Genomic DNA, 19243 nt, shown 5'->3' on the forward strand with positions numbered 1-19243 from the left:
TTGTATCTCTTATCATTCTGAATTTCTTAAATTGGAAAAAAAAACTAACAAATGCTTCTCCTTGAAAACAATGAGGAAGAGGAAAGCTAAAAAGAATGCCCTTCCCCATGCCTTTAATCAGACAGGCTTGAGGCAGAAGAATCAACCCCAAGGGATATAACGAGCATGGACACTCTCAAAGATGGAGAACTAGGCTGGGACCCTGAAAAACTTAGGGTGCAGGCCTGGCAGAAGAGCACCATGGTTCAGCCCACAGGGTCTGGAATCATTCAAAGCCAGAGTCAAGTCCCAACTCCACCTCTTACAAAACTGTATCACCTTGGGCAAATCACTTCATCTCAAAGCCTCTTTTCTTATTTATATGCTAGGAATAAAAACAGTAACTACCTCAAGAGTTCTGATGAAGATCGAACAGATAATACATTGAAACCAATTAATACAAAGCCTAGAATATGATAAGTACACATTAGCTATTGTTATATTTATTACTGTCATCAGGATATGGTCTTTGCCCTCTAAAACCTTATATGTCAGGCCCTTGAACACAATTCCACTTTCCAAGGCCTCAACTCTGTTTAAGATGACTTAATGCCAGAATCCCACGGGCTGTGCTTAGTATTTCTTCCTGGGCAATACTGCCATCCATCCAATCTGTGGGTCTTCACCACCAAACTACAGTAATAAAGTTCCAGATAACAAAGGGTTCTCTCTCCTATTCTCTCTTTACATAGAGAGACACAAAGAGATACATATACTCTCCAAAATCTCTTACTGAGTTCCAATTCAGTCCCATTTCATGTAAGTTTCAATAACTCCCTATCATCACCTAAGGGAGATCAGGCTCAGTGCCCAAGAGAAATGAATCAAGAGTCCAGGAAAGTCATAGAAGCTGAAGTCAGTCTATATCCTAAGATGAACTGGGGGAACAGAACAGAACTCTGCCCCACTATGAACCACTTTTAGGTTTACCCATGACCATCCTTACCTGTTACTTCAGATATGAATTCTTGGGACCAGTCAGTCTCATTATAATCCTGAGTTACATCCACAGCATCTCCAGCAGCAAGAAACTCCTGGGCCCAGTTCTCAGACAAGGCCAAGTCAGCCACACCAGGAGCTTAAGAGAAAGAAAGAGAACTAAGAAAAAAGAAAAAAAAGAAATGCATATCATTCTATGCATCATGCCTCAGGAATCCTGAGTGCACATGAAAACACTGTGCCCCTTTTGTCTCCTTCTGCAGCTCAGTTCCTCAATGCCAGAAGCATCCAGATATGGAACCCCCTCAGTCTTACTTGCACGGAAAATGGTGATCCCCCCCCACCAGACTCTGGACCCACCTCTCTGGGGTGCCTGGCGGAAGTTTGACTGTTCAATCTCCTGCATCTCTGCCAGGAGGTCATCCATCTTGAAGGTCTGAGGGGCACGGGATACAAGTGGTGCATTCTGGTCCTGGAGAAATTCGGCCACCAACTGCCACAAGAAAGATGATAAAAGAACTCAGCAAGAGACAGGGCCCGGTGAATGAGGGACTATAACGTCAAACACAAGGAAAGAGAAACCCAGAAACTACAAATTTGGAAATACTCAAATAATACATTAAAAAAAAAAAAAAAAACAAGCAGAAGAAATAAGGCAAATCTCACTTGGTCAAGAAGCCCCAAAGGGTGAAATATAGGTGAGCCAGGTTTAAAGTAAAAACACGATGGGCAAAAGAAAAAGGGCACTGAACAGACTGGCACGTTTACCTCATCTTCAGACGCTACTCCCAAAGGCTTAGAGACCTAAGACAGAAAAGAAAGGGAGGCAATAGGGTACAGTGATGAAGTCCACACACACAACCCCGCTCCGCTCGGCAGAGGTCAAAATGCCTCTAGCGTCTAGAGTGACCTTGGGCAAGTCACAGAACTTCCCTGAGCCCCCGCTTCTTCACCTGTAAAATGACTGCCTTGATCTGTATAAAGATGCACAATGCTTAGCACCGTGTTGAGTGAACACTCACTAGTCCTGATAGCTACTCCTATTTGCGACCCAGCAGAGAAGGCAGTTATCCCAAACTGTCTGTCCATGGGGCCCCTCCATCCGGAGCCACGACCTGAGTTTTCCACCTCGGGAACACTCACCGCCTCAGAGGCCGGGGCTCCTGGGGGCCAAGGGCCAGGCCTCAACCCCTCCTGCCGGAGGGCCTTGTCCTGGGTGAAATGCCCGGCCAGCTTCATCAGCGGGTTGGCACCCCCGCATTCGGCCTCCACCAGCTCCCGCATTGCCATGGTGACCGCCAGCTCACTGATGGGCAGAGAAGGTTTGGAACTGAGGTCCCGCTGCCAGGTCCTCCTCCAACCCACAACTCAGCCCGTATCAGGCCGGGGGAGGCGGGCAGACGTCGGTCCCAGGTTGTGCGCCACTCGCCACCCTCCACCGCTGTGCCTTTTGCTACGGCCCCCACCTCAGCCAGGGATCCGAGACGGGGGCCGGTGCCCTGCTGCCGCCCCCCTCAAAGGCCTCGGCTTTCAGCCCGGGCCTCTCGGGCGGCCTCCACGACTGCGGTCTCCGGCGGCCGGGCGGGTCGGCAGCCGCCCCCCACACGGGGGCCTGGACCCCAGGGGGCTGAGGAGCAGGATCCCACAATCGGGCCGTGCCGGGGCACTGCGCGCGCGAAGAAGAGTGGTAAGGCCGCCAGCGCGCAAGCCCACGGCCCCCAGGCCCGCCGCCGGCGAGCTCCGCGGGGAGCCATTCCTTCCCCACCACAAGTCACCTGAGCCCCTCCCCCATTCGGCGGGTCGCGGCCCACCCCTCCTGCGCTCCGGACCACCCATTTCCCCCGCCCCAGACGCAGCTCCAGCTCCGCCCCCGGGCCCCGCGAGGACCAGGCCGGGCCGGAGGAAGACCCGGAACGCGTCCTCGCGCCCCCTCGGGACCCGGCGCTCACCGTCGCGCGCCGCGCCGCGCCGCACGACCCGCCGGGGCACCTGGTGCGGGCTGAGGGGGGAGGGGAGGGGAGGGAGGGGCGGGGAGCCAGGGGCGGGGCTCGGGCTTAAAGGGGCCGTGGCGGCCGCGCAGCCTACGCTGCCCTGCGGGAAGCTGTTTGTAGGGGCGGGGCCTCAAGGCTGCGGCGCCGCGTGACGGTTGGAGCCGTGAATCTTAAAGGGGAAGAGCGCCTTAAAGGCGAAGTCTTGGAGCGGCGACCCCGAGAGCGTTACAAAGGCTCGCCCGCACTGGGACTGGTTTGCTGGGAAGCTCAAAGAAGGATGGCGCTAGGAGGGGCTGCCTGAGCTTTGGGGGGAGATCCGCGGGACCGTGGTCCTGGATTCAGCTGACTCTTACTCGGCGGCACATTGTGACCCAAGGGGATTCCCTGCCCTTTCTGGGCCTCAGTTTCCCCTCCTATAAAGGGGCTGGCGGCTAGTCTTCCTAAGCCCTGAAGCAGGTAAGAGGAAGGCCCTAACACAGGTGTTGCAGGGGTCAAATCCAAGGCCTTCCTCAGCCTCCTAGTGATGTCCACTTCCAAACTGCCCCAAGCGGGACATCGTCACAGTCTCCTTGGAGACAGAGGCCTGCCCCCAATCCCTCTGCCGCTTCTGCGTGGTGGGGAATATAGCGCTGGATGATGACAAATTCCGGAGACTAAAATAGGATAAGACGACGCATCCTGAGTCCTCTCAAGCTGGTAACATACAGAGAAGGTGCACAGTGAATCACTAGTCTCCTCTCCTTCCTCTCTCCCCACTGGTCAGGGTCATTATGGTGGTCATATTCCCACTGCTCCAGACTGGGAAAGCACAGACATGGTGCAAGAAATGATTTTTAATCACAGAATAAGCCTCAGGCCCCACCATCTGCCACAGCCATTGGCTCTGATGTCAGACTTCAAGGGCATAAACCCTGATACCTTACCTGACTCCCAGACCAAGGGAGACCTGGTGCCACCAAGAAGGGCAGAAGGTGCTCAGGGCTGCTGGTAATTGAGCAAGGATGGGTTAGTACCAAGACAGAAGCGCTCTCCCAGCCCAGGGTGCAGGAGGGAAGACAGACAGCAGGTGGCGCCCTGGGCCAGGCTTGTTTCCTGATTGTCCGGCACATTTCTAAGGTGGAGGCCCCAGGGGATCAGAGGAGCTTGGTTCTGTAAACTCCTCCCAGGGAAAGTAAAGAAGCTGCTCTGACACCGCAGGAGAACAGAATGACAGGCCAGACCTGAAAATTGTGCAGAATTTCTCCTCTTCTTACCTTTTCACCATCTTTCAGAACCCCGACCCCCCACTGCCCGTGTACCCTGGAGAACATAAATCCCAGCCCTTGCATGTTGACTGTTCTCAGACTGCCACTGTAAAGAAAATACCTGGTACCTAGTACCTAATAAACTAAACCATGCCAGAGAGGAAGGGATGCTCTCTGTAAAGCATAAAGGATCCCTGAAGAGGGCAATGTCTAACTGAAAGCATATGATATAGTAGAATTTTAGAAAGTCCAGGCAACCAGAAAGGACTTCCCCGTACCATTCAAACCATACCACACACATAGCCACCTGCTCTGCTAGGAGTTTAGTAACTGATTATCAATAACTCATGAAGTGCCTGCCTCCTAGGAGATGATAATAATGATTAGAACTGATGTTTGTCTAATGCTTACTAAAACCCAGGCATTACACTAAATATTTTATGGGCTCTAGTGCTTTTAATCTTCATAATACCCCCTATGAAATAGGTATTACGAGCCCCACTTTGCAGATGAGTCTTACCCAAAATCACACAGCTAGGAAGTCAAAATTCAATCCGGACGTAACTCCAAATACCTAACCATTATGCAACACTGCCTCTCAGTCTTAGAGAAGCCGTGTTCATAAGTCCCAGAGAGCTTTGTCTCCCAGGCCATAGAATTCTGCACAGAACCTGGCCCAAGAGGGATTCAGGGGCTAAGGAAGAACTAATAAAGCTATTTGGGTGTTTAACACTCAATTTATTGAAGTTCTAGACTTAAAAGTACTAGGTTCAACTTTAAATTCTTATTCTGTTCATAAAAATAATAAAACGAAAATTTCACCTCACATTTTAATGTTTAATTCTAATTATTCTTTAATGTTTGATTAACTCAAGTTTAACAGGTTAAAGTCCTCCAATTTTTAGATATAGACTACATTTACTGTGTTCCGGGCATTGTTCTAAGAATTTTTCAAATATCAATTTATTTCATCCTCCAATAACTTCATTATAGCAGCTATAATTCTCCCCGTTTTGCAGAAGAGAAACCCGAGACACAGAGAGGTTAAATGACTGGCCCAAACTCATTCTAATAAATAACAAAGCTGTGATTGGAACCTATGCCAGGGTCATCAAACTTTATCTGTAAAGAGCCAAACAGTAAATATTATCTTTTCAGGTCACACAGTCTCTGTCACAACCACTCAGCAACGTTCTTGTGGCATGAAAGCTGCCAAAGATAATACACAAATGAACAAGCATGGTCATGTTCCATTAATATTTTTATGGACACTGAGATATGAATTTTATATAATTTTCACACATCTTAAAAGAATTCTTTCGACCTTTTCTTTAACCACTTAAAAATGTCAAAATCATCCTTAGCTTGCAGACTACAGAAACAGGCAGCAGGCCATAGTTTGCTGACCCTTGACCTACATAATCTGGTTCCAGAGTCCATGCTCTTAAACATTATGCTAGACTTCCCCTCTTTACAAATAAAAATTAAATTTCTTTAAATATTTTTAACTATGTGGCATTTAATATACATGTATTTTAAGTATTTTGAAAGCCTTGACAGGGCAAACAACCCCATCAGGCCAAACCTTTCTAAATTTATTAAACCCTGTACATCTAATAAATCAAACTTATAAATACTTATCAAATTCCCTTAGTCCTCTTAAACTCTCAAGTCTAAAATTTTACTTCCCAAATTGAAGGCTAATACATTGGATTCTCTTAAACATCAAATATTTTAATTCATAAAGTCACTTATACCTCTGGAAAGTAAATTTACTGGCTCAGGTAGGTCAAGATTCCTAGGCTAAATTTGGAACCACAGTAAAGGTCCTTAAAAGTCATAGATTGGAGACCAAGGCACAAGACTTAGAAGCTACATATTCCCAAGACAGTGCTATCTGAATAACAAGCGAACATTCTCAGCCCAATTTTAGAGATGAGTTATGTCTGCTGTATCGTAGTCCCTAAGGCCGTTTCCTTCAACTATTATGATACCTGACTCACAGGTTACAATTTTGCCTAATTTTTGTTGGCTCAGGTGTAATTTCTTTTCTCAACTTCACTGAGCAAACAAATTATTGTAGAAGGGTTGAAGTCTATATTTCTTTTTGTTGGGGAAGTAGTTGGAAATGGGGAACCACCTCATTTAGTTGGATCCTTTAGCTTTTTAATGACATAAGATGTAGAGTTGTGGAACTGTCCATGCTCTGGAAATTGCAAATCAAGTTACAGTATTTATCCTTATACGTTTGGCAGGGCTTGTTGGGTATGATTTATCCATCCTTTCAGCCTCAGTACCATAACTGGCAGAGGAAGAGATAACTGAGAGATAACTCAGCAGAGGAAGAAAGCTATATGTGTAGTGAGGCACAGCAAATCCCAAAGCTGGGTGCATCTAAATATACCTGAACAAAAATCTTAATTTGCTTTAAGTGTTCAGAATAGTGAGGTCTAGATATACCTAGGTGTATCCAGTACTACCAACTTAGCTTTAGGTGCAAAGTACCTAATTCCATTTCCTGAACATACAGCAGGGAATTCCCCAGATAGCAACAAGGACTATAGTACATATTTCCTCTTACCCCAGCTTATAGCAGAATTTTATCAGATTTTCTTTAGAAGTCCAGAGAAGTTTCAGAATATGTCACCCTTGCCAAAACCCAATTGGGACCTTTTGATCCTCCCTCCCTCAAAGAATGGAAAGAAGAAAGAAAAAACAAGGTCGAGGTTTTTGACCTGAGAGTCTTTCCCCAAATGAGTTTTGCTCCTTCTTCAGGAATTGTCCCCCAAATATCCATAGCTTACATAGATACACAGTATGTTTATTTTCAGGAAGACTTCTGCTCTCAGAGAAATTGAGTAGATGTACTTTTCTCTATTTCTTCTACCAAGGACAACTAAAAACCCTGTACATTGTATGCAAAATAAACATAAGGAGATTCCAAAAGGTGGAAAAAAGAAAGCAGACTATGTACGGACATCAATACCCAAGAAACAAAATGGTAGTGAGTTTTACAGTTTTCTTTTTTGCTAGAAAGGTCAGCAACCTAGAAATACCAACACACACACACACACACACACACACACACATACACACACAAAAGCTCCAGTAAAAGCCCTGTAAAAGCCCTGCTCTTTCTGGCCAAAAGACTAGGAAAGAGGTAGCCTGGAAAGAATCTTCTAGACAACCACTCTGCTCCAGCAAAACACTAAATAAAAAATTGTGGCTCCATTCACACTCAAACCAGCAAAGGCCAAGAGGGGAAGCTGAGACCTCCACCCTCATGAGGCTGTAACAAGATTTCCCAATGCCTACTATGGGATGGTCAAAGAAGGCCAGATAAGGAGCACATTCCCACAGGCCAGTAATGAGGCTCTCCCCCATCCCCCTGCAGTGTCAGTGGAGACCACGTGGGGAGTGGGAACTAATACCCCTACCCAGTCCATCATTTAAGAGAGGCCTTAGCCTCTCATGGGTCAGTAGAGACCAAATGGAAAACCTGGTCCTCTACTTCCACATGGCAGTCATGATATGCTGTACTTTCTTTCTCTGTAGGAGTGGTGTCCAAAAAAAAAGTCAGATAAAATAGAAGTCTTCAATAAGATTCAGATTCCAGAACATAATGCAAAAATGTCTTGGTTCCAATACAAAATCACTCATTATACCAAGAATCAAGAAGATCTCAAACTGAATGGAAAATGTCAACTAAAAAAAATGTCAACTAAGGGTGCCTGGGTGGTACAGTCAGTTGAGTATCCAACTCTTGGTTTTTGCTCAGGTCATGATCTCGGTGTCAAGGGGTTAAGTCTGGAGTCTGAGTCAAGCTCAGCATGGAGTCTGCTTAAGGGTCTCCCTCCTTCTCCCTCTGTCATTTCCACTTATGCTCTCTCTTTAAAGTAAATAAATCTTTTTTAAAAATGTCAACCAATAAATGCCTTAACACCAAGATAGAAATATTGGAATTACTTTTAAGCAGACATGATAAATACACAAGCAATTACAACGACACTTGAAACAAATGAAATGTAGAGAGAGCCTCAGCAAACAAATAAAAGCTATCACAAAGAACCAAATGGAAATTTTAAAACTGAAAAATACAATAACTAAAATAAAAAGCTCAGTGGATGAACTCAACATGAGAATGGATAGGATGGTGGGGTGGGGCAAAAGCTATCAGTGAACTGGAAGATAGGACAGTAGAAATTACCCCATCTGAACAACAAAGGAAAAAGTAGACCAGAAGAAGAAGAAGAAAGAAGGAAAGAAAGAACAGAGCCTCAGAGGTCTGTAGAACTATAACAAAAGATCTAACATTGTGTAATCAAAGTCCCAGAAGAAGAAAGAGGGGAAGGGCTGAAAAAGAACTTAAAGAAAAAGTAGTCAAAATTTCCCCAAATTTGGCAGGAGATATAATCCTACAGATTCAAGAAGCTGAGCAAACCCCACACAGAATTAACCCAGAGAAATACACACTAACATGCATCAAAATTAAACTTTTGAAAACTAAAAACAAATGAAAAAGCTTGAGAGGAGCCAGAGAAAAATGAAACCTACCCATAGAGGAAAAAACAACAAATGATAGCAGATTTCTCATCAGAAACCAAGAAGGCCAGAAAGAAGCAGCACAATGTGTTTCAAATATTCAAAGAAAAGAACTATTGACCCAGAATACTGTGATATTAGGATACATTAACTCTAGTTTTCTATTGTCGCTATAACAAATCATCGCTTATTTGGTAGCTTAAAACAACACAGATTTATTATTAATCTTTGAGGTCAGAAGTCCAAAACTGGTCTCATCAGGCTAAAACTGAGGTGTCAGTAGAACTATATTCCTTCTGGACGCTCTAGGGAAAAATCTGTTTCCTTGTCTTTCCAGATTCTAGAGGCTACTCACGTTCTTTGGCTCATGGCCTCCTTCCTCCATCTTCAGCCAGCAAAGTTGGGCCAAATTCCTGTCACCCTGCCAGTTCTCTAGTTCTCTCACTTCTGCCTCCTTCTTCTAAAGGTCCTTGTGAGGACCTTTGTGATTATATTGGTCTCACTCAGATAATCTTAAATTCAGCTGACTAGCAATCTTAATTCATCTACAACCTTACTTTCATTTTGCCTAAAATAATCACAGGTTCTGGGGATTATGACATGGACAACTTTTGGGGAACATTATTCTGCAACTTACCCCATGAAAATATCCTTCGAGAATGAAGGGGAAATCAAGACATTCTCAATGGGGGAAAATGAAGAGACTGTGTCACCAGCAGACTTTCCCTAAATGAATGGCTAAAGGAAGTTCTTTGAGCAGAAGGGAAACAACAAAATTTTAAAACCTGCAACATCATGAAAAAAGAAATAGCAGTAAGCAATAATATGGGCAAATACAATTTGCTTGAGTTTTCTAAAATATGTTTGATAGTTGAAGCAATGTTATATCTTCTTAGTTTTGTGAAATAAGCACTAGGTAAAGGCATGAAACCTGGAATTTGAATCACAGCCTCCCACTAGTTAGTTATATTTACCATCTATGAATTACACTAACTTTGGCCTGACACCTTATTTTCTCATTTACAACCAGGGAGGATAGGATTCACTACATCTCTTAAAAGATTTCCATCTCTAAAATCTGTGACTATTATGCAGTGAGTAGTATCAAATGTCCAGTATAAAAGCCAGTCAATTAATTCAGCAAGTAGGTATTGAGCTCAAATCCTTATGCTAATTCCTTAATTCCTTATTATTGACACTGGTACTAGGTATTTACCATGATACTTACTTTACCTTTAAATCCCCTCCCGGATTTAAGTTTACCTACCCCTCTTCCACCACCACACACATACATTTCCTGCCCTTAGGAGAATTCTATGCCACCCATCTTCCCAACCTGACTTCCACTGAGACCTCTTCTATATTTATTGATTCTAAAAAGTATTACTTCAAGAAAATTAGAAGAAAAGTCACAGACTAGGAGAAAATTTTCGCAAAACATGTACTTGATTTAAAAAAAAATGGTGGCCAAAATTTAGAAAGAACTCAGTTTGGAAGTTCCTTATAAAACTCATACTTTTGCCATACAATCCAGCAATAGTAATCCTTGGATTTCAACCAAATGACCCAAAAACTTTTGTCCACACAAAACCCTGTACATGAATGTTTATAGTGGCTTTATGCATAATTGCCAAAATTTGGAAAAAAACAAGATTCTTTTAGTAGGTGAATGGATAAGCTATGATACAGTCATACAACGAAATATTGTTCGGTGATGGAAAAAATGAAATTTAAAAAGAAAAATAATTTAGGGGATTCCTGGGTGGCTCAGCGGTTTGGTGCCTGCCTTCGGCCCAGGGCGTGATCCTGGAGACCCAGGATCGAGTCCCACGTCGGGCTCCCTGAATGGGGCCTTCTTCTCCTTTGCCTGTGTCTCTGCCTCTCTCTCTCTGTGTTTCTCATGAATAAATAAATAAAATCTTAAAAAAAAAAAGGAAAAATAGTTTAAAAAGAAAAAAATGAAGGACACGTAGGTGGCTCTGTCAGTTAAGCATCTGACTCTTGATTTCAGCTCAGGTCATGATCTCAGGGTCATGAGATTGAGTCCCGCATTGGGCTCTATGCTGAGCGTGGAGCCTGCTTGGGATTCTCTCTCTCCATTGCCTCTGGCCCTCCCTCCAGTGTGTTCTCTCTCTCTCTCTCTAAAATAAATAAATAAATAAATAAATAAATAAATAAATAAATAAAAGCTATCAAGCCATAAAAAAGAAATGAAGGAGGCTTAAATGAAAGAAGTCAATCTGAAAAGTCTACATCTCTATGATTCCAACTATGCAACATTCTAGGAAAGACAAAACTATGGAGATGGTAAAAAGATCAAAAGGTCAGTGATTTCCAGCAGGGACAAGGAAGAGGGAGAGATGAATAGATGCAGCACAGGGTGAAACTGTTTTGTATGATACTATAATGGTGACTACATGACATCATGCATTTGTCAAAACCCATAAAATGTACAACACAAAGAGTGAACTCTATGGGCTTTATTTTTTTTAAGATTTTATTTATTTATTCATGAGAGACACAGAGAGAGAGAGAGGCAGAGACACAGGCAGAGGGAGAAGTGGGCTCCATGCAGGGAGCCCAACATGGGACTTGATCCTGGGTCTCCAGGATCACATCCTGGGCTGAAGGCGGCACTAAACTGCTGAGCCACCCGGGCTGCCCATAAACTATGGGCTTTAGTTGATAATAATATATCAGTTTTGATTCATCAGCTGAACCAAACATAACCACACTAAAGCAAGATGTTAATAATAGGGGGAATGCGGGAGTGTATGAGAAGATATATGTAAATTCTGTACTTCTTGTTCATTTTTCTGGAAACCTAAAACTTTTTCTGTAAACCTAAAATCTCCTTTAAAAAGTAAAGTCTATTAATTTTTTTAAATTGGTAAATAGCAAAACAAATATATCAAAAATATGGTTTCTTGAAAAGTTAAGAACATAAATAAACTACCAGCAAATCTAGTCAAGGGGGCAGAAGGGGAAATATAAATACACAAAATAAGAAATAACAAGGAAGAAATAATTATAAAAACAGGAAATTTTAAAAAAATATTATGAAAGGGACCCTCAGGTGGCTCAGCAGTTGAGCACCCACCTTCAGCCTAGGGCCTGATCCTGGAGACCTGGGATCGAGTCCCACGTCAGGCTCCCTGCATGGAGCCTGCTTCTCCCTCTGCCTGTGTCTCTGCCTCTCTCTCTTTCTGTGTCTCTAATAAATAAATAAAAATATTATGAGACTACTTCACATACCTCTTTTATCACAGATTGTCCTCCTTTGCAAGCTGACTTGAATATGGAAATTTGCATGCATAAGGTTTATTGGGGAGTGCCTCTAGGATCAGCGTGTGTGATAGAGCAAAGAAAGCAGGACTGAACAAGGAAGGTGAACACCAGTGCAGTCATAGCAGTGTTCAGATAACTTGTCTTTTAGCTCCTAAGTCACCAGACCATGAGGAGTAACATAGAGAATACTACACACCACCCAGAAATGCCTGGTTGGGACTTGGGTGTGTCCCTTGGGAAAGGGGTGAGTGTATTCCCTATATGGGAAGAAGGATGAAGTGGATATTCTGCCAAAAATACCAGAAGGATGGACTGTCATAGAGACTGCCAAGCTAATTACAAAACCTCATTCCCTGTCATCATGAGCACCCAGCCAAACTACATTTCCCAGCTTCCTCAGCTGTTTTAGTGGCCAATGACTAAACATGAGCTCACAGAACCTGAGCAGAATGATAAGCAGCACTATTTCCAGGTCTGGCCTAAAATCTCGCCACAAGCCGCCATCTGACTCTTACTCTTTCCAGCTTGGTGCAGCCATCCATGCACCATTTCCAAGTGACCTTGGAAATCATGTGTTGAAAATGACAGAGGCATCAGATGGCATTAGCCTGAGTTTTTAAAAATATTTTATTTATTTATTCATGAGAGATGGGGGGGGGGGGTTGGAATAGGCAGAGGGAGAAGCAGGCTCCATGCAGGGAGCCCAATGTGGGACTTGAACCAAAGGCAGACACTCAATCACTGAGCCACCCAGGCATCCTTTAGCCTGAGTTTCTAATTCAAAACTGATTATCCCAAGCAAGATATCCCAAAATCTAGGACAATGCATACACAATCCAGGCCCACATTTTCTCAGGTCCATAGTCCCTCACCTTAAACTCTTAAAGCTAGATGTGTCTCAGTATTCAAAACTTTGAGTATTTTAAAAGGGCAAGTACAGTATGTGAGTTACATTCCCTTTTGCTCATCCGTATCAGGTTATGCCAGTGATTATGACATTAAACTCCATTGAAAAGATTTTCCAATCAACACTTTGGTGGAGCTGTTTTAATACTCCAGTCTTCAATCTTTCAATCTTCTGATTTTCAATTGTTCCATCATGGGCTCTACCGCAACTTTGAAGAGCCACCTTTCACTTGTGCCCTGTCTGACAGCTCTCTCGTGATATCTCTGCTCTTCTCCAGGACGTGTCTCCTCCATCTTAGATTTCTTTAGACCCCATCATTCTTTCTGATCCAACAACTGTTAGGAGCTACACACACACTGCGTCATCGTGAAGAGTTGTAATGTCTAGTGTGTGTGGAAGAGACTATTTCTGGTTACCAGGGTTTTAATATTTAACTTATTAAAATTGTAAGTATAAAATCTAGTTTTGCTTAAATATTTAAATTCAACTTACAAATCCTGAAATTCTATTTATAAATGTACCAAATGGTACATTTTAATCACTTCCACTTGTTCTTTGATTGGAGTTTAACTCAACTTGAACAGATTCAAATTTCCTTAATAATTAGTCCCATCCACAAACTTACTAAAATTTCCATAACTGTTTTAGGCTGCATTCATATGCTTAATATATTTGATTTTTTAAAATTTTTTCTTCATTCACTTTAATTGCCTGACAAGGTAGGGTTAAAATCCTTACATGTGAAATCTTTCTTATAACATAAGTGACTCTTGTAAATTTCATTTCTTAATTTACCTTATTCAGATGTTAGATTTCTCTTAAATGTTCTAATACTGTTTATAAGCTTGAGCACTACCTTATAATTTTCAACTAAAAGTCATAACTCTAAAATCAACAGACATTCCAAGGTGAAAATGCAAAGCTTAACTTAGTCATACAGATTTTTAAACTTACCTTAAACTTAACATCAAAATACTATGATACTTCACTGTTTCTATACTCAATTTTATACCTTCTCAGAAGGTCAATTTGACTATCTCAGAAAGGCTGAGATCACGAGGTCAAAAAATTTGTGCCATAAAACAGTTATCAGATTGAAGAGCAGGACATGAACACTTGGGGGCAAAGCTAACTTCTCCCATCTTGGATACATGAACTGCTACTATACCCCACCTAGCTCTCAGCAAATTTCCCTTCACTTATCAAGTCCTTATGTAGCCCTGTCACTGGCCTCTCTGCTTACCCTCTAGTTAAGGGGCATCAGATCCACATAAATCTTAGCCCATTTGTATCTGCCTGGCTGACCTCTGAGACCCCATGCTCCTTTCCTTTGTGTCTAGCTTATCTTCAAAGACCATAAACCTTTATTCCAATGAAATCTACCTCTTCCTCCAGCTTAATCAGCCTTCTATTTTTCTTTCAATTTTCTGCCTCTCCTGTTCCAGGAGTAAAACCAAATGCTATGTTGTTCTGTTGTTTTTAACTTGATCTTTGCCAAAAGGCCAAGGAATGATCGTTGTTGTTCTCAAGCAGTTCTTCTCAACTTCTTGAGCAAACATGATTCTTGGAGTCAGAAAGCTCCAGACGCAGGCCTTTTTAAACACCTTCCTGAGCCTTTGGCCTTGCTGTAAGTTCAATTACTTATCTTGACAAGAAAATAGTCATGGGGCACCTGGGTGGCTCAGTGGTTGAGCATCTGCCTTCAGCTCAGGGCATGATCCCAGGGTCCTGGGATCAGGTCCCACATCGGGCTTCCTGCAGGGAGCCTGCTTTTCCCTCTGCCTATGTCTCTGTGTCTCTCATGAATAAATACATAAAATCTTAAAAAAAAAAAAAAAGAAAGAAAGAAAGAAAGAAAGAAAGAAAGAAAGAAAGAAAGAAAGAAAGAAAGAAAATGGTCATGATGTGATTAACACTGGGTGTTATACTCTATGCTAGTAAATTGAATTTAAAATTTTTAAAAATGGTATATCCCCTATACATAATAAAGGGACTTCACTTCTTTTGATCTCTTTATTGGAAAAAACTGCCACCCTTGGTAGGTAGTCTGGGTCTGCAAGATTCAAATTCATGGCCAAAGACTGTATGATTAACTGAAGGAGTATAAAGGTTATAATTCCAGAGCCACCTTTAGATGATTGGAGGTAACTCCAGGCCTCTCCACACCCCTTTCCCTTGTCGCATGACACAGTTCCCAATGACAGTAAGAGGCTGACCAGGCACAGCCTACCTAGGCCTGCACAAAGTTCATACACCCATGCTCCGGAGTGGAACCTGACTCCTTTGAGGCCCAACCTAAAAACCTGGTTGAAAAACAGAGCAGAACAAAAAGTTAATCCATCCACCAACACCTTACAGGAAAGACTTCCTAGTTAAAATTTTGCCCATTTTGAAGTGAGATCAAAAGACTATCTGTTTGGTGAACTAATCTCTATTTTCACTTTAACTCCAGTTCTAGGTCACCTTTGCCCATCTAGCTCAAGGTCAGGAGTCCACACTCAAAAGTCTATGAGCTCTTGACTACTAAGACCCTAGAAGCTCCTGTTGCTTAAGCCCCCACCTATTGAAAAATAACCCATTTAAAATAGCCTGGCAATTATCAAAATAGTCACTCTCCTATGGCCACGAACCACAATAAGCTTCTGTAAGTTGCCAAGGTGAGACAAAGCCCAGGTGTGCCAGACTCCAAACTAACAATGTGTTCAAACCCAGAATCCTGGGCCTTGGATGAAAGGAAGTTCAACCATGCCAAGACTTTGTGCTTCTAAAGACCCCATTGCCCCTGGGACTAGGAATGGTTTTGCCCATCTCCTGATAATTAATGATAATGATAGCTACTGTAATATGCTGATTCTGGTTCCTTCGGAAGAAGTTACCTCATTTAAGCCTCATTCAATCTTGTGAGTAAGCAATTCCCCCTTGTTAGGTGATGAACCAAAGATTAGAGAAGTTAAAGACTAAGACTGGACTCCAGGGATGCCTGGGTGGCTCAGCAGTTGAGCATCTGCCTTCAGCTCAGGGCATGATCCCAGTCCAGGATGGAGTCTCACATCAGGCTCCCTGCGAAGAGCCTGCTTCTCCTTCTGCCTATGTCTCTGCCCCTTTCTTGTTTTCTCTGTGTCTCTCATGAATCAATAAATCTTAAAAAAAAAAAAAAAAAAAAAAAAAGACTGGACTCCAAGTTGCTGGGATTTGAACACAGGAGCCTGACAGCAAAGCCCACCTCAACTTCTTCTCCCCACCACTTCCTCCAAGCAAAAAGATGGCAGTTCAACAGGAGGGTCCTGAGGTAGAAGGTCATTAGCCCAGTGGTCTGTGAGGGGATGGCTGAACTTTCAGGGGATAAGGTAATGTGAACACCCCAAATCCACCTTGGGCCTAGTACCCTGGGGCCTTGCTCAGTTGTTAGGTGGAAGTAGTATTACCCTCTTTTCTCTGCTTCATGCCTTTTGGACCCTACCCTCTCTGTAGTGCCATGGAGTGAAGGAAGACTACTTCCCCTCCAGTGGCCTAAGTGAAAATCAGAGGTCTTTTCAAATGCTTTGTCCAGTTAACCTATTCCTCCACAGAGCCAGCCACACTGCAGCCAATGGAAAAAGGACAGCATAATCTCAACCTGCACACACTTGAGGAGAAATGACTACATGTGATGGGGGAGGTAGGAAAGGGCTGTAGAGTGAGAACTTCAAATTTGGGGGTCAGATCTTTGAGACTGGATATTTAGGACAGAGATTCCCTTGTGGATTAGAATCCTCACCAGGGCCCATAGGGTTCCTACTCCTTATCCTTCTTTCTTTCTTTCTTTCTTTCTTTCTTTCTTTCTTTCTTTCTTTCTTTCTTCTTTTTTCTTTTTTTAAGATTTTATTTATTTATTTGAAGGGGGAGAGAGAGAAACAGGGAGAGAGAGAGAAAAAATACAAGTGGAGGGGAGAGGCAGAGAGAGAGAGAGGGAGAAGCTCCATGCTCTCTCAGCAGGGAGCATGATGTGGGGCTGATCTTAGGACCCTGAGATCATGACCTGAGCTGAAGGCAGATGCTTAACCAACTGAATCACCCAGGCACCGCCCCTACTCCTTTTCTGACAGAACCAGCTCCACCACATCCCAGAACCTCTATTCCCCCTCCTCCTACCACTGTTGCTAAATTTAAACACTCATCTGTCCTTTTCCTGTAGGATGTATTTTAAGGGAGTGACAACGTGTGCCGCAGGAGATGCAGTGACACCAGCACTGTGAAAATAAGCATGCCAGCTCCTCCTGTCTGTCTGTCAGACATACCCACCCACCAGGGATTAAACCATCATCCTCCTCATCTATCCCCTTCTCTGACTCTCTCCCAGGAGGGAACTCCCCATGAGCCCTCAGCAGGAACCTGGGTGAGGAGAGGATCCCCATAGGGTGGAGTCCCGGGAAGCAAGACCCACAGTGCTATAGAAGAGCATAAAATGGACAGAAACTTGTTCTTAGTCCATGCTTGCAGACATCGCCATGGAACACTCCAGTGTCTGAGGGACTCACCAGATCAACACACTGTCCAGAGGAGCCCTGAGGTGTGATAAGTCTGGGGGAGCTTGGGGGATGTGCCTTCAGGAGTCCCCAGCATGGAGATTAAAATCTGAAGGGAATATGAGATCTTCCATTGCTCCTAGAAGACCGGGAGCAAATTCACCATTCTTGGCCTGCCCCAATAAAGCCCCAGGGGTAGGGGGCTGGTGGGTGGGGAAATGGAGGTTTCTGAATTGTTGCTGATTAGTGTACCAGCCCAAAGAGTGCAGAGTGGAATCAGAGACTCCTGAAGTGGGCAGGGTGCTGTGTTTACACAGCACCAGTGTGTCTGTGTCCACCTGCCCACAAGGCTCAGGTGAGCTTTCAGGTCTCTGATCTGGTAACAGAATGAAAGACACACTCTATTCTTGAACTGGTGGTGACAGCATGGCTTTTCCCAAGGGCATAGCTTTTCATCAAGCATCTTTCAGGAAGCTAATCAATTTACACTGCAGAAAGGAGACTTATGGGAGAAACAACTTTCTAGTGCATAAGGAAAGATCTGAGTTAGACCAACGGAGATATGTTTGCTGTTTCTAATTAACTTGAGAATAGGTAAGTTGGAAACCCTGTGCAACGCCTGGGATCCTGAAGCTTTGCCGGCTGCTGTGAGGGGGATTAAAGAACATCCTTCTAGGAGATCTTGAGCAACAAAATAAAAACCCATTTGGACTCTTGCCTGGTGCCCTTTCTCTGCATGATTGTAGTTGGCATCTTGCCTCATTCCTGGTTCCTATTTCTTTTTTTTTTTTAAGATTTTATTTATTTATTAGAGAGAGAGCACAAATGGACAGAGAGGTGGAAAGAGAGGGGAGAGGGGAGAGGGGCAGAGAGAAGCAGATTCCCCACTGAGTAGGGAGCCTGATCTGGAGTTCAATCCCAGGACTCCAGGATCATGACCTGAGCTGAAGGCAGACACTTACCCGACTGAGCCATCCAGGCCCTTCCTGATTCTTATTTCGCGTGTGTGTGTGTGTGTGTGTGTGTGAAGTGGGAGGTGGAAGAGGAGAGAGACAAAGAGGCAGAGATAAAGACTGAGAAAGGGAAGGCAGACCAGCAAGCAAGAGTAGCAGTGTGGAGGATGTGGTGGCACAAGGAGTTCAAGGCCTTCTCTAGGCCTCCAGGCTCCTACTTATACCTTCTACCCAGCATGACACAGCTACCTGCCCAACTATCATAGAGAGAGATAGTGGTCCCCCAGGGCTGAGATCTTGGGTGTCAGACACTGAACATAAAGAGGAGGGACAGGAAAGATTACACCTATAAAACATAACAGGTGGTCAGTGGTTCTGATTGTGGAGAGAGTCTCTAGGAAACGAACATTTCAGAAGAAACCTCTGGTCCCCGAGACAGATGATCCAGGAAGACCGAGTCAGGCCTAGGTTGGGCAGATGTTAAGAGGAAGACTTTCTGCTGCTACTTGCTCTACCTGCTGCAGATGTATATACAACAAATGGGGGGACAGAGTTCACAACAAGGTTGTCCTCTCCTCCACCTGCTCCCTAGAGCCAGAGTTTGAACCAGAGATGAATAAAAACCCCGAGTCTCAGCCACACTAGAGGGGCACCAAGAGCCAAGACAAGAATAATGGGACCCACTGTGTGGGCAGCTATAGCCCCTGAGACCAGGGCCAGGTGAGGAAAGTAAGGAAAAGCAAGAAGGAGGAGATGGAGGTAACTCACTAAAAACTCTCTCTTACCCCTTTGAGAGCAAAGGCTCTCGGATGTTTGAAGTCTCTACCTACAGAGC

The 19243-nt window shown here is 43.8% G+C and overlaps 1 protein-coding gene and 1 long non-coding RNA gene across 8 annotated transcripts in view; one reads left to right on the forward strand and one right to left on the reverse strand.

The window, feature by feature from the left end:
- The window catches only part of PEX5 (peroxisomal biogenesis factor 5), a 17434-nt gene extending 14409 nt beyond the window's left edge, over positions 1-3025 (reverse strand). For 2 of the 7 annotated variants that reach the window (XM_077871214.1, XM_077871210.1), the window contains exons 1-5: positions 2638-2752; positions 2122-2284; positions 1747-1782; positions 1339-1471; positions 986-1117 (exon numbers count right to left, since the gene is read on the reverse strand). In XM_077871214.1, coding sequence (XP_077727340.1) covers positions 986-1117; positions 1339-1471; positions 1747-1782; positions 2122-2284; positions 2638-2732 — 559 coding nt within the window. In that variant the 5' untranslated portion in view covers positions 2733-2752. Of the gene's footprint in view, positions 1-985; positions 1118-1338; positions 1472-1746; positions 1783-2121; positions 2285-2444; positions 2593-2637; positions 2753-2927 lie in introns of those variants that run through there. The other 5 variants (XM_077871215.1, XM_077871209.1, XM_077871211.1 and 2 more) reach the window with 4 other exon arrangements.
- Positions 3004-18155, forward strand: LOC144297306 (uncharacterized). The gene is made up of 3 exons (XR_013364360.1): positions 3004-3681; positions 17125-17499; positions 18050-18155. It is a non-coding gene; the product is annotated as an uncharacterized LOC144297306 (long non-coding RNA).
- The last annotated feature ends 1088 nt before the right edge of the window (positions 18156-19243 follow it).

This window comes from Canis aureus, chromosome 25, assembly GCF_053574225.1.
Source record: "Canis aureus isolate CA01 chromosome 25, VMU_Caureus_v.1.0, whole genome shotgun sequence".
NCBI classification, from domain to species: Eukaryota; Metazoa; Chordata; class Mammalia; order Carnivora; family Canidae; genus Canis; species Canis aureus.